At 42.9% G+C, this 12,555-nt stretch overlaps 1 protein-coding gene across 1 annotated transcript in view; it reads left to right on the forward strand.

Moving 5' to 3' along the window:
• grip1 (glutamate receptor interacting protein 1) overlaps window positions 1-12,555 on the forward strand; it is a 128,877-nt gene that overhangs the window by 91,088 nt on the left and 25,234 nt on the right. The window contains exons 15-19 of the mRNA XM_061714321.1: window positions 2,556-2,625; window positions 3,852-3,997; window positions 7,753-7,897; window positions 11,180-11,319; window positions 11,540-11,749. Of these exons, the coding sequence (XP_061570305.1) occupies window positions 2,556-2,625; window positions 3,852-3,997; window positions 7,753-7,897; window positions 11,180-11,319; window positions 11,540-11,749 (711 nt within the window). The remainder of the gene's footprint in view (window positions 1-2,555; window positions 2,626-3,851; window positions 3,998-7,752; window positions 7,898-11,179; window positions 11,320-11,539; window positions 11,750-12,555) is intronic.

Consider the following 12,555-nt stretch of genomic DNA (forward strand, 5'->3'; position numbering starts at 1 on the left):
GATAAACTCACTAGTCATGATGATAAACTCACTAGTCATGATGATAAACTCACTAGTCAGTGATGATAAACTCACTAGTCATGATGATAAACTCACTAGTCATGATGATAAACTCACTAGTCATGATGATAAACTCACTAGTCATGATGATAAACTCACTAGTCATGATGATAAACTCACTAGTCATGATGATAAACTCACTAGTCATGATGATAAACTCACTAGTCATGATGATAAACTCACTAGTCATGATGATAAACTCACTAGTCATGATGATAAACTCACTAGTCATGATGATAAACTCACTAGTCATGATGATAAACTCACTAGTCATGATGATAAACTCACTAGTCATGATGATAAACTCACTAGTCATGATGATAAACTCACTAGTCATGATGATAAACTCACTAGTCATGATGATAAACTCACTAGTCATGATGATAAACTCACTAGTCATGATGATAAACTCACTAGTCATGATGATAAACTCACTAGTCATGATGATAAACTCACTAGTCATGATGATAAACTCACTAGTCATGATGATAAACTCACTAGTCGTGATGATAAACTCACTAGTCATGATGATAAACTCACTAGTCATGATGATAAACTCACTAGTCATGATGATAAACTCACTAGTCATGATGATAAACTCACTAGTCATGATGATAAACTCACTAGTCATGATGATAAACTCACTAGTCATGATGATAAACTCACTAGTCATGATGATAAACTCACTAGTCATGATGATAAACTCACTAGTCATGATGATAAACTCACTAGTCATGATTATAAACTCACTAGTCATGATGATAAACTCACTAGTCATGATGATAAACTCACTAGTCATGATTATAAACTCACTAGTCATGATTATAAACTCACTAGTCATGATTATAAACTCACTAGTCATGATGATAAACTCACTAGTCATGATGATAAACTCACTAGTCATGATGATAAACTCACTAGTCATGATGATAAACTCACTAGTCATGATTATAAACTCACTAGTCATGATGATAAACTCACTAGTCATGATGATAAACTCACTAGTCATGATGATAAACTCACTAGTCATGATTATAAACTCACTAGTCATGATTATAAACTCACTAGTCGTGATGATAAACTCACTAGTCATGATTATAAACTCACTAGTCATGATTATAAACTCACTAGTCATGATTATAAACTCACTAGTCATGATGATAAACTCACTAGTCGTGATGATAAACTCACTAGTCATGATGATAAACTCACTAGTCATGATGATAAACTCACTAGTCGTGATGATAAACTCACTAGTCATGATGATAAACTCACTAGTCATGATGATAAACTCACTAGTCATGATGATAAACTCACTATTCATGATGATAAACTCACTAGTCATGATTATAAACTCACTAGTCATGATGATAAACTCACTAGTCATGATGATAAACTCACTAGTCATGATGATAAACTCACTAGTCATGATGATAAACTCACTAGTCGTGATGATAAACTCACTAGTCGTGATGATAAACTCACTAGTCGTGATGATAAACTCACTAGTCATGATGATAAACTCACTAGTCGTGATGATAAACTCACTAGTCATGATGATAAACTCACTAGTCATGATGATAAACTCACTAGTCATGATGATAAACTCACTAGTCATGATTATAAACTCACTAGTCGTGATGATAAACTCACTAGTCATGATTATAAACTCACTAGTCATGATGATAAACTCACTAGTCATGATTATAAACTCACTAGTCATGATTATAAACTCACTAGTCATGATTATAAACTCACTAGTCATGATGATAAACTCACTAGTCATGATTATAAACTCACTAGTCATGATTATAAACTCACTAGTCATGATGATAAACTCACTAGTCATGATGATAAACTCACTAGTCATGATTATAAACTCACTAGTCATGATTATAAACTCACTAGTCATGATTATAAACTCACTAGTCATGATTATAAACTCACTAGTCATGATTATAAACTCACTAGTCATGATTATAAACTCACTAGTCATGATGATAAACTCACTAGTCATGATGATAAACTCACTAGTCATGATGATAAACTCACTAGTCGTGATGATAAACTCACTAGTCATGATGATAAACTCACTAGTCATGATGATAAACTCACTAGTCATGATGATAAACTCACTAGTCATGATTATAAACTCACTAGTCATGATGATAAACTCACTAGTCATGATTATAAACTCACTAGTCATGATTATAAACTCACTAGTCATGATTATAAACTCACTAGTCATGATTATAAACTCACTAGTCATGATTATAAACTCACTAGTCATGATTATAAACTCACTAGTCATGATGATAAACTCACTAGTCATGATTATAAACTCACTAGTCATGATGATAAACTCACTAGTCATGATGATAAACTCACTAGTCGTGAAAGAAGCTCAGGAGCTTTGACTTGATCCTGATTCCGGTTCATCAGGAATGGTGAATCTCTGGTTCACCAGTGTTTAATTCTTGTGTTTGTGTTTGCAGCTCCGTCCAACAGGAAACCAGGGGACCCGCTGATCATCTCCGACATCAAGAAGGGCAGCGTCGCGCACAGGTAACTCACCTGAAACCAGTCCAAACCAGTCCACCCTAAAACAGGTAACTCACCTGAACACAGGTAACTCACCTGGACACAGGTAACAGGTAGATTAGTTTTACATCAGGGTGAGCCGCCTGTGGCACCTTTAACCCCCTCCCCACATTATTTGTTGAGCAAATCACACATATTTTGCAAAAAATCCGTAGCATAAATTGTGAGCCCTCTCGTGAACCAGTGTCTTCGTATTTCACTTACCATCCCCCCCTTTGACACATGGTCCAATCCGTGTGTCAATTTAGCATAGTGAGGGAAAAGAAAGAAAAGTCCTGGGTAGACACACCCCGTCAATTACCCTGCAGTCTGCTGTCTCCCAGGACTGTTTTTCAGGCTGTGAGGCCCTTAACTGCAGGTCAGCAATCTCAACCGAGGTCACAGCGGAGGAAGGAAGGAGTAGGGACACAGCCTGTATCTGGAGAGATAAAGGTTGTTTTGACACAGTTTTTGCAGCTGCGTCTGCTCGAACATTTCCCTTGAGAGATAAGATCAGATTTGTTAGTGTGAGCATCACATTTACACACAGCAATTCGTTTAGGCAGCAACATGGCGTCCAGCAAACCTGCATGCCTCTGTCAGCGCCACCAGTGTTTGGGGACAAAGGCCAATCCGGCCCACTAGACCTCAGTTTAAAACCCGATTCAGATAGAAGAGGGATTTCTGTGAACTGACCCGTCAGAGGTCAAACCTCCGTCTTTTGTGTAAATGTGTTTGTGCAAATTGTGGTGGCAAAAATTGTTGTTCGTTCAATAAAGTGTTCAAAAAAGAATGTCAGGACACGTCAGCTGTCTTTCTTGAGTTTTAATGAAAAGAGAAGCATTCATGAATGGAGTCACACAGTACAACCGGTCAGACGAACAGTCAGTCCTGAGTGAGCTGAAGATGTTTAGAGACACGATATCTTATAGTGGGCAGGCTGGGAACAACTAGACAAAATATCGCCCATGGCAACCGTGCTAGTCTCTGTGTCAAAGGAGCTTGACCTCGCCAAGGAATGTTCACTTGAAAATAGGATTTGTGTAAAAGCAAAAAACATTGTTATACCAAAATTTCCCATTACATTACAGAACATGAATGGATGGATTCTTCTGAAAACTGTCCACGTCTTGTTTTCCACCAGGACAGGGACGCTGGAGCTGGGGGACAAGCTGCTGGCCATCGATAACATCATGTCTTGTTTTCACCAGGACAGGGACGTTGGAGCTGGGGGACAAGCTGCTGGCCATCGATAACGTCCGGGTGGAGAGCTGCTCCATGGAGGAAGCCGTCCAGATCCTGCAGCAGTGTGAGGAGCTGGTCAAACTCAAGATCCGCAAAGACGAAGACAACTCAGGTATTCTGTAGTGTTTGTTCAGTTTGTTCAGTGTTGACTGTACTTGACTTGATTTATGTGACTAGCTAGAGATTTAGACTAATCCAGAATCATCTGCAGCAGCTTCAGACCTGAAGGTCCAACGTTTCTCCGTCCCAACTGGTTTCTAAGTTTCTCTGCAACAACATTCATGGCTGAAATAAAACCCTGAACCATGATGCTTGTTTGTTCACGATCTGCACCAGCGGTTCCAGCTGCGTATCGTACATAACTGCATTAACTCGGATTATGTTTAATGCTAACGAGACTTCAGGTGACCTGAAGCAGAAATTACCCATAGTGCATCTGGAGATGCGTGAAAGCTCCAAGATTCACTGACCTGGAGATGATGTGGAGCTGCTGAGGCAGATGATCACAACATTTCACTGTGGAAGGAGAAGAAACGTCATGTTTTATTCAGATTAATACATACATTAATACAAGGTTTCTAGCACTTTAATCTGCTGCTGAAGTTCAGTGAGTGCTTCTGTTACATCCCCCCCCCCCCAGGCCTGCAGGAGTCGGTTCAGCTTCCGTTCTTCTTCCTCTGAACCAGAAAAACCTTCAAATCTACGTAGCTTCCCAACCCTTACAGGGCTTTTAGAATCCTTCAGGCCCTTTCAGAACCAGTGGTAGCTTGTGCTAAACAAATGATCCTGAAAACCCTTTAGAATCTGGTTTTATTCCACGTTTGTGTCCAGATGTTGTTGTTCCAGAGGAACAGGAATTATTTATTTATTGGTTTAGTTGATAGGGACAATGCAGTTTAAACATAGTTTCAGTACAATGACAGCAACTGATGTTCTGCACATAGAGTTTATAGCTATTGCTAATTTGCAACTCCTGTCCCTAGTTGGGCTTTTCTAACAATAAAATACAATACAACAATATCTAGGACCTATAATACAAAATATACAATTACATCTATTTAAAAACAATCACAAAATAAACAGTCACATAATCCCACAATCTCCCTCACTCCCTCACTCATTCACTCCCTCACTCATTCACTCCCTCACTCATTCACTCCCTCACTCATTCACTCATTCACTCCCTCACTCATTCACTCCCTCACTCATTCACTCCCTCACTCATTCACTCATTCACTCCCTCACTCATTCACTCCCTCACTCATTCACTCATTCACTCCCTCACTCATTCACTCATTCACTCCCTCACTCATTCACTCATTCACTCCCTCACTCATTCACTCCCTCACTCATTCACTCCCTCACTCATTCACTCCCTCACTCATTCACTCCCTCACTCATTCACTCCCTCACTCATTCACTCCCTCACTCATTCACTCCCTCACTCATTCACTCATTCACTCCCTCACTCATTCACTCCCTCACTCATTCACTCCCTCACTCATTCACTCCCTCACTCATTCACTCCCTCACTCATTCACTCCCTCACTCATTCACTCCCTCACTCCCTCACTCATTCACTCCCTCACTCATTCACTCATTCACTCATTCACTCATTCACTCCCTCACTCATTCACTCCCTCACTCATTCACTCCCTCACTCATTCACTCCCTCACTCATTCACTCCCTCACTCATTCACTCCCTCACTCATTCACTCATTCACTCCCTCACTCATTCACTCCCTCACTCATTCACTCCCTCACTCATTCACTCCCTCACTCATTCACTCCCTCACTCATTCACTCATTCACTCCCTCACTCATTCACTCATTCACTCCCTCACTCATTCACTCATTCACTCCCTCACTCATTCACTCCCTCACTCATTCACTCCCTCACTCATTCACTCCCTCACTCATTCACTCCCTCACTCATTCACTCCCTCACTCATTCACTCCCTCACTCATTCACTCCCTCACTCATTCACTCATTCACTCCCTCACTCATTCACTCCCTCACTCATTCACTCCCTCACTCATTCACTCATTCACTCCCTCACTCATTCACTCCCTCACTCATTCACTCATTCACTCCCTCACTCATTCACTCATTCACTCCCTCACTCATTCACTCATTCACTCCCTCACTCATTCACTCCCTCACTCATTCACTCCCTCACTCATTCACTCCCTCACTCATTCACTCCCTCACTCATTCACTCCCTCACTCATTCACTCCCTCACTCATTCACTCCCTCACTCATTCACTCCCTCACTCATTCACTCCCTCACTCATTCACTCATTCACTCATTCACTCATTCACTCCCTCACTCATTCACTCCCTCACTCATTCATTCCCTCACTCATTCACTCCCTCACTCATTCACTCCCTCACTCATTCACTCCCTCACTCATTCACTCCCTCACTCCTCACTCATTCACTCCCTCACTCATTCACTCCCTCACTCATTCACTCCCTCACTCATTCACTCCCTAACTCATTCACTCATTCACTCCCTCACTCATTCACTCCCTCACTCATTCACTCCCTCACTCATTCACTCATTCACTCATTCACTCCCTCACTCATTCACTCCCTCACTCATTCACTCCCTCACTCATTCACTCCCTCACTAATTCACTCCCTCACTCATTCACTCCCTCACTCATTCACTCCCTCACTCATTCACTCCCTCACTCATTCACTCCCTCACTCATTCACTCATTCACTCATTCACTCCCTCACTCATTCACTCCCTCACTCATTCACTCCCTCACTCATTCACTCCTTAACTCATTCACTCATTCACTCCCTCACTCATTCACTCCCTCACTCATTCACTCCCTCACTCATTCACTCATTCACTCATTCACTCCCTCACTCATTCACTCCCTCACTAATTCACTCCCTCACTCATTCACTCCCTCACTCATTCACTCCCTCACTCATTCACTCATTCACTCCCTCACTCATTCACTCCCTCTCAACACGCATCACAACACACACAGTAACATTTCAAAAGTGGGTACAATCCTGTTGTGTTTTCAGCCAGTTTTTAACCATGGATGCAAACATTCTGCTCTGATACCAATTTAATTTCATTGGGGAGTCCATTCCAGAGATGACCGCTCTTTACTGAGAAAGCTGATTGTCCGAATGTCCGAATGTTGTATTTGACAGTTACAGTTTGTAGAGCTACTGGTGACTCTGCTGCTGTTTTGTCTCTGAATAAACACTGAGAGTGGCTCTGGGGACACATTTTAATACATTTGAAAAATAGTTTAAGAAAGCATAAAATAATAAAACTGTCAAAGCTCAACAGATTATATTTCTTTAAAATGTTACAATGATGCCAGCGAATTTGCTTTTTATCCATAATCTTTAAGGCTTGATTGTATAAAGTACCAATTTTCTTTATTGCAGAAGGAACTGCTTGAGCCCAGACTGTAACACAATATGAAATGTGAGAAAAGATCATAGCGTGCATATACATATACCTAATTAATTTGAAACAATTGAGGTTGCTTTTTATTGTATTTGAAATCTTCATTATGTGTTTATCAAATTTGAGTTGAGGATCTAGTATTAATCCAAGATACTTAACTTCTGTTACTGATTTAATTTCTTCATTGTTTAAGTGGATTTTAAATCTTTCCTGCATATTAATTTTCTTCAGTGAGAAACACATAGAAACTGTCTTTTGAAGATTGAGTATTAGATGATTTTGCACGAGCCACAGTTGGACGTCAATCATACATGCAGACAGAGCATCTGCAGCCTGTTCTGGTGTCTTGGCGGCTGCATATATGACTGCATCATCCAGATGAACAGGAAGTGTCTGATGTCCAGATGTTTCTGTTCCAGATGAACAGGAAGTGTCCGGCAGCATCATCTACACCGTGGAGCTGCAGCGGTACGGAGGTCCGTTGGGAATCACCATCTCCGGCACCGAGGAGCCGTTTGACCCGATTATCATCTCCTCCCTGACCAAGGGAGGGCTGGCCGAGAGGTAGGACGATAAACCCTTACACCTCAGATAAAACCCTTAACCCTTAAGGGAGGACGGCTTCTACACCTCAGAACAAACCCTAACCCTGACCAAGGGAGGGCTGGCCGAGAGGTAGGACGATAAACCCTTACACCTCAGAACAAACACCTCAGATAAACTCTAACCCTAACCCAGCTCCTACATCTCAGAACAAACCCTTGAAAACAAATCCTTAAGGTATAGCAGCTTCTACACCTCAGAACAAACCCTAACCCTGACCAAGGGAGGGCTGCCCGAGAGGTAGGACGATAAACCCTTACACCTCAGATAAACCCTAACCCTGACCAAGGGAGGGCTGGCCGAGAGGTAGGACGATAAACCCTTACACCTCAGATAAACCCTAACCCTGACCAAGGGAGGGCTGGCCGAGAGGTAGGACTGTAAACCTTTACACCTCAGATAAACCCTTACACCTCAGAACAAACCCTTACACCTCAGAACAAACCCTTGAAAACAATTCCTTAAGGTATAGCAGCTTCTACACCTCAGAACAAACCCTAACCCTGACCAAGGGAGGGCTGGCCGAGAGGTAGGACGATAAACCCTTACACCTTAGAACAAACCCTAACCCTTAAGGTATGACAGCTTCATCTCAGAACAAACCCTAACCCCATCATCATCTCCTCCCTGACCAAGGGAGGGTTGCCCGAGAGGTAGGAAGATAAACCCTTACACCTCAGAACAAACCCTAACCCTAACCCTTACCAAGGGAGGGCTGGCCGAGAGGTAGAACAGCTTCTACATCTCAGAACAAAACAGCTTATGTGTCTCAGAACAAACCCGTACACCTTAGAACAAACCCTTAAGAACAAACCCTTAATGGCAGCTTCTACATCTCAGAACAAAACCTTTCAATTCGCCCCAGAGCTGCTCTCAACCAAATGTGCTTGGTGTGATCAGGCGGCTCGGTACAGTTCTGAAACAGGGATCTGCAGGTGTTTGTGGGGGAGGGGGAGGGTTAGTGGGGGCAGAGTCACCTCGTTTACATTCCACCAGGAAGATTGTGACCAGGAGCGATCGGCCTAAGACCGCTCTGTCGAGGGCAGATTATAGAATCAGCAATTATTTTGAAAACAGGCAGCCTCAGTAATTTTCCGTCTGCCTTTCAGTCTCCTGTTCATCAGCGGCGACTCCAATCACACGAATTGTGATCAATTCCGGCCAAGCTGAGCTCCCAACTTCTCCAGGTTGTTATCAATCTTGTTAATGAGCTCAAAGACCGCCGCCAGCCTGCGGTTCTGTTCGAGAATCGCATCCAGCTTACGGGCCTGCTCCCCAAACGTAAAAGTCAGAGCGTTGATCGCTTTGCTTGATCCTTCTGCCACGCCCGGCAGCTCTGAAAGAGCCAGAACAGCTGCCGACGACTTACGCGTTTGGCGATACATCAGGAAACCCCCTCCTCCGATCATGAGGATAATCAGGAGAAATCCTGCCATCATAAATCCAAATATGAAGGCATCTTCTACGTCCTCGATGGACATGATTGCCATGCACAAAGGCTTCCAGTATTTGTAGGAATCCATTGTATATCCAGCAAAAAATGTCCCATCGGGGCAAGAGGGCTCCCTTACCCCCTGACTTCTTGTTGCAAAAATTTGTTCAGTTGTGCTGAGAGACCAGTTAATCAATTCCATAATTGTAAATTTCGGAGGAGTGAAAAGAAGAGACTCTGAAGACGAGACAAACAAAAGCAGCAGCAGGGCAGACAGATAAGGGAGAGGAGCAGAAAAGCGTCCGCCTTCGTCGAAAGCAGAAGAATCCCAATTAAACCAAAACTGCTGCGAGCAGCAACATTTAGCCTTGGCCCGGCTAAGTGTGCAGACTGGTACTCTGCTCAAAAAAGATTAATACTGACCGTAAAGATGTTTTTGTCTACTTGAATCGTGAAAATGAATCATCCTTTGTGCCTCAAAATCATCATGTTTCATTTGTTTCATCGTCATTCAGTTTCTGACCTGTTTACATGCAACTGTTTAATTAAATCTACTGAATCTGGATCATCTCTCAGGTCTGATTCTTGGTAACTTGGTAACTCGTTTGATCCCCGGTGGGTCCAAGACACTCAGTTTCAGTCCGGTTATTCACCTGGTTGGAAAGAACGTGTTAAAGAGCATTTGATGGGTTTTTCCCCAACATTTTTGGTGACCACGAAGGGAAAAAACTGCTTTTTCTCTAAAGCCATAACCGCCCTGAATAAAATGTGAATGCCTTCTTGTGCAATTACTGTTTTTACCGTGCAATACTTTTTTCCCGGACTATCTGTGCAATATTCCACCACATGGGTAACTATATGCTATTATCTGTAAATAGGATCTCAGGTCTTGATTTCACTATTCAAATGCACCTTAACCTTTTTTATATTTTTATATTATTTATATTTCTTATACTCTTATATTTCTTATTGTTTGCACTGTCTTGCACTGGAGAGGTGATGCTGCTTTCAATCTCACTGTACCCAGGTACATTGACAATAAAGCATTCTATTCTATTCTAAAATGGGGAAAATGCGGTTCTCTTCCTGAACTGTTGGCCGATGACAGCGATGTTCATTAGGCAGGAATTGTTGCTTTGAAAATATAACATGCATAGGTTACTTTGGCCGGGCACCCAGTTTTGATGGTTACCAGGTAAAACGAATTATCAATTATCAATTCAAACCATCCAGGTTTGTACTCCTTTGCCATTGGATTCAAAATAGGGACATTTCAGGTTTCTCGCATTAGTAGCTGCATGGAAGGAAGCCCTTGAGTTTGAGGCCTTTAATACTGCCAAGCTAGCACTAAATTGAATAGAGTAGAAAGCCTTTATTGTCATTAAATGACTTACATACAATGAAGTGAGGAGCGCTGCTCCGTTTGGTGGCACACATGTACAGAAAAAATCAGAAACGAGTTAGGATAAGGGATAAAGGATAAAGGTATAAAACATTTGTGCACTAGCGACGTGTTGCAGGTTTGGGGGGTGGGGGGGCAGAGGGATTTATTTAACGCATTTAAAGTGTGTTTTTTTGGAGTAGCCGAGGTTGGCTGAGTCACTTCTGCCTTTACGTTGCTCAGCAACGAAGATGCTTCAGCAGCAGAACGTTTGAGCCGGATCACACCTGTCCAGGTGTTTCAGGCCGTTAGTGTTAGGGTTAGGGGGTTAGGGTTGAATCTGGTTGTTTCTCCCTCATCCTCCTCTGGCTCCTTCCTGCAGGGTTAGGGTTAGGGTTATCATCTTCTGATTCCTGGCTCCTTCCTGCAGGACCGGAGCCATCCATGTGGGGGATCGGATCCTGGCCATCAACAGCAGCAGCTTGAAGGGGAAGCCGCTGAGCGAAGCCATCAGCCTTCTGCAACAGGCCGGAGAAACCGTCACCCTGAAGATCAAGAAGCAGGGAGAGCGTACGTTTCCTTGTATACGTGATCCTCACTAACCCCTAACCCCAAACACTAACCCCCTAACCCTAACCCTTGTATACAGGCTCCTCTCTAACCCTAACCCCCTAACTCTAACCCTGAAGATCAAGAAGCAGGGACAGCATACGTTTCCCTCATATCCTCACAAACCCTAACCATAACCGATCCGTCTGCAGGGTCTTGAACTTGCCTTGTTTCTCCTCAGTGTCCAGCCCCAAGTCCTGTGTGGTGGGTCCAGGTCTGGGTCTGGGTCTGGGGCCGGGGTTCCGCCAGGAGAACCCAGACGGGGAGGAAGAGCCGATCGTCATGGTGGCGCCTCCAGCCAACCAGAGAGCCTTCAGCACGCTGCCGTCGGTGGACGGAGCTGTGGACTCGTGGGACGGATCCAACATGGAGGGCAGTTTCAGCACCCCAGGTAAATCCAGGTGTTCCAGATGTTTAACATGGAGAGCAGCTTCAAACAAAGCATGTGACAGTTTCGTAAGGACAAAAACAAATTTAAAGGTTGATTAACCTCACAATTCCCTCCTGTTCTTTTGAAACTTCAACTAATATCCGCCCATTAGGCTTAGAATAGTAGCATCATATTAAGGTCAAACATTTAAGAAATAGCAAGGGGAGCTTATAACACACTTAACGACTAATTATATGTCAAGGGAGAGGCTAAACCCCAGGCTATATGGGGCAAAATTCCTCTCCGACCCTCCTAGTGAGCGATCTCTCATGGCCAAGACACATGCAAGCTTAAAGCATTTCACAGTAAACAATATGAAACAATATAACAATATGAAGTCTACACTCCAGTGTCATCATAAACAAGTTGTTATCAGTTCAGAATACTGGACTAAGGACGTTTGGATGGTTATTTGGACCATTGCACGGAGACACGGAATGATACAGGTAATGAAAACACAGAACTGTACCAGGACAGTAATAATCGGAATCATAATTTGAGTCATTATGTCAGTCCAGGGGTCGGAAGTCAGCCAGGACCAAAAAGTGGTGCCTGCTGAGCGTCTGTCTTCTGACACGACTTTGGCCAACTGACGTAATTCAGCTATAGCTTTGGTAACATTAACTTCAGCACCGGTTTCATCAGGGATGAACTTACAGCCTAAATTACAACAACAATGTAAGTAAAGAGTTTGAGGAACAATTCCCAACATGTCAGCATGACTCATTAGTGGAAAAGTTTCCTCCATCTCCCGGACTCCTCTCCAG

The sequence above is a fragment of the Cololabis saira genome, chromosome 23 (assembly GCF_033807715.1).
Source record: "Cololabis saira isolate AMF1-May2022 chromosome 23, fColSai1.1, whole genome shotgun sequence".
In the NCBI taxonomy this organism is placed as follows: domain Eukaryota; kingdom Metazoa; phylum Chordata; class Actinopteri; order Beloniformes; family Belonidae; genus Cololabis; species Cololabis saira.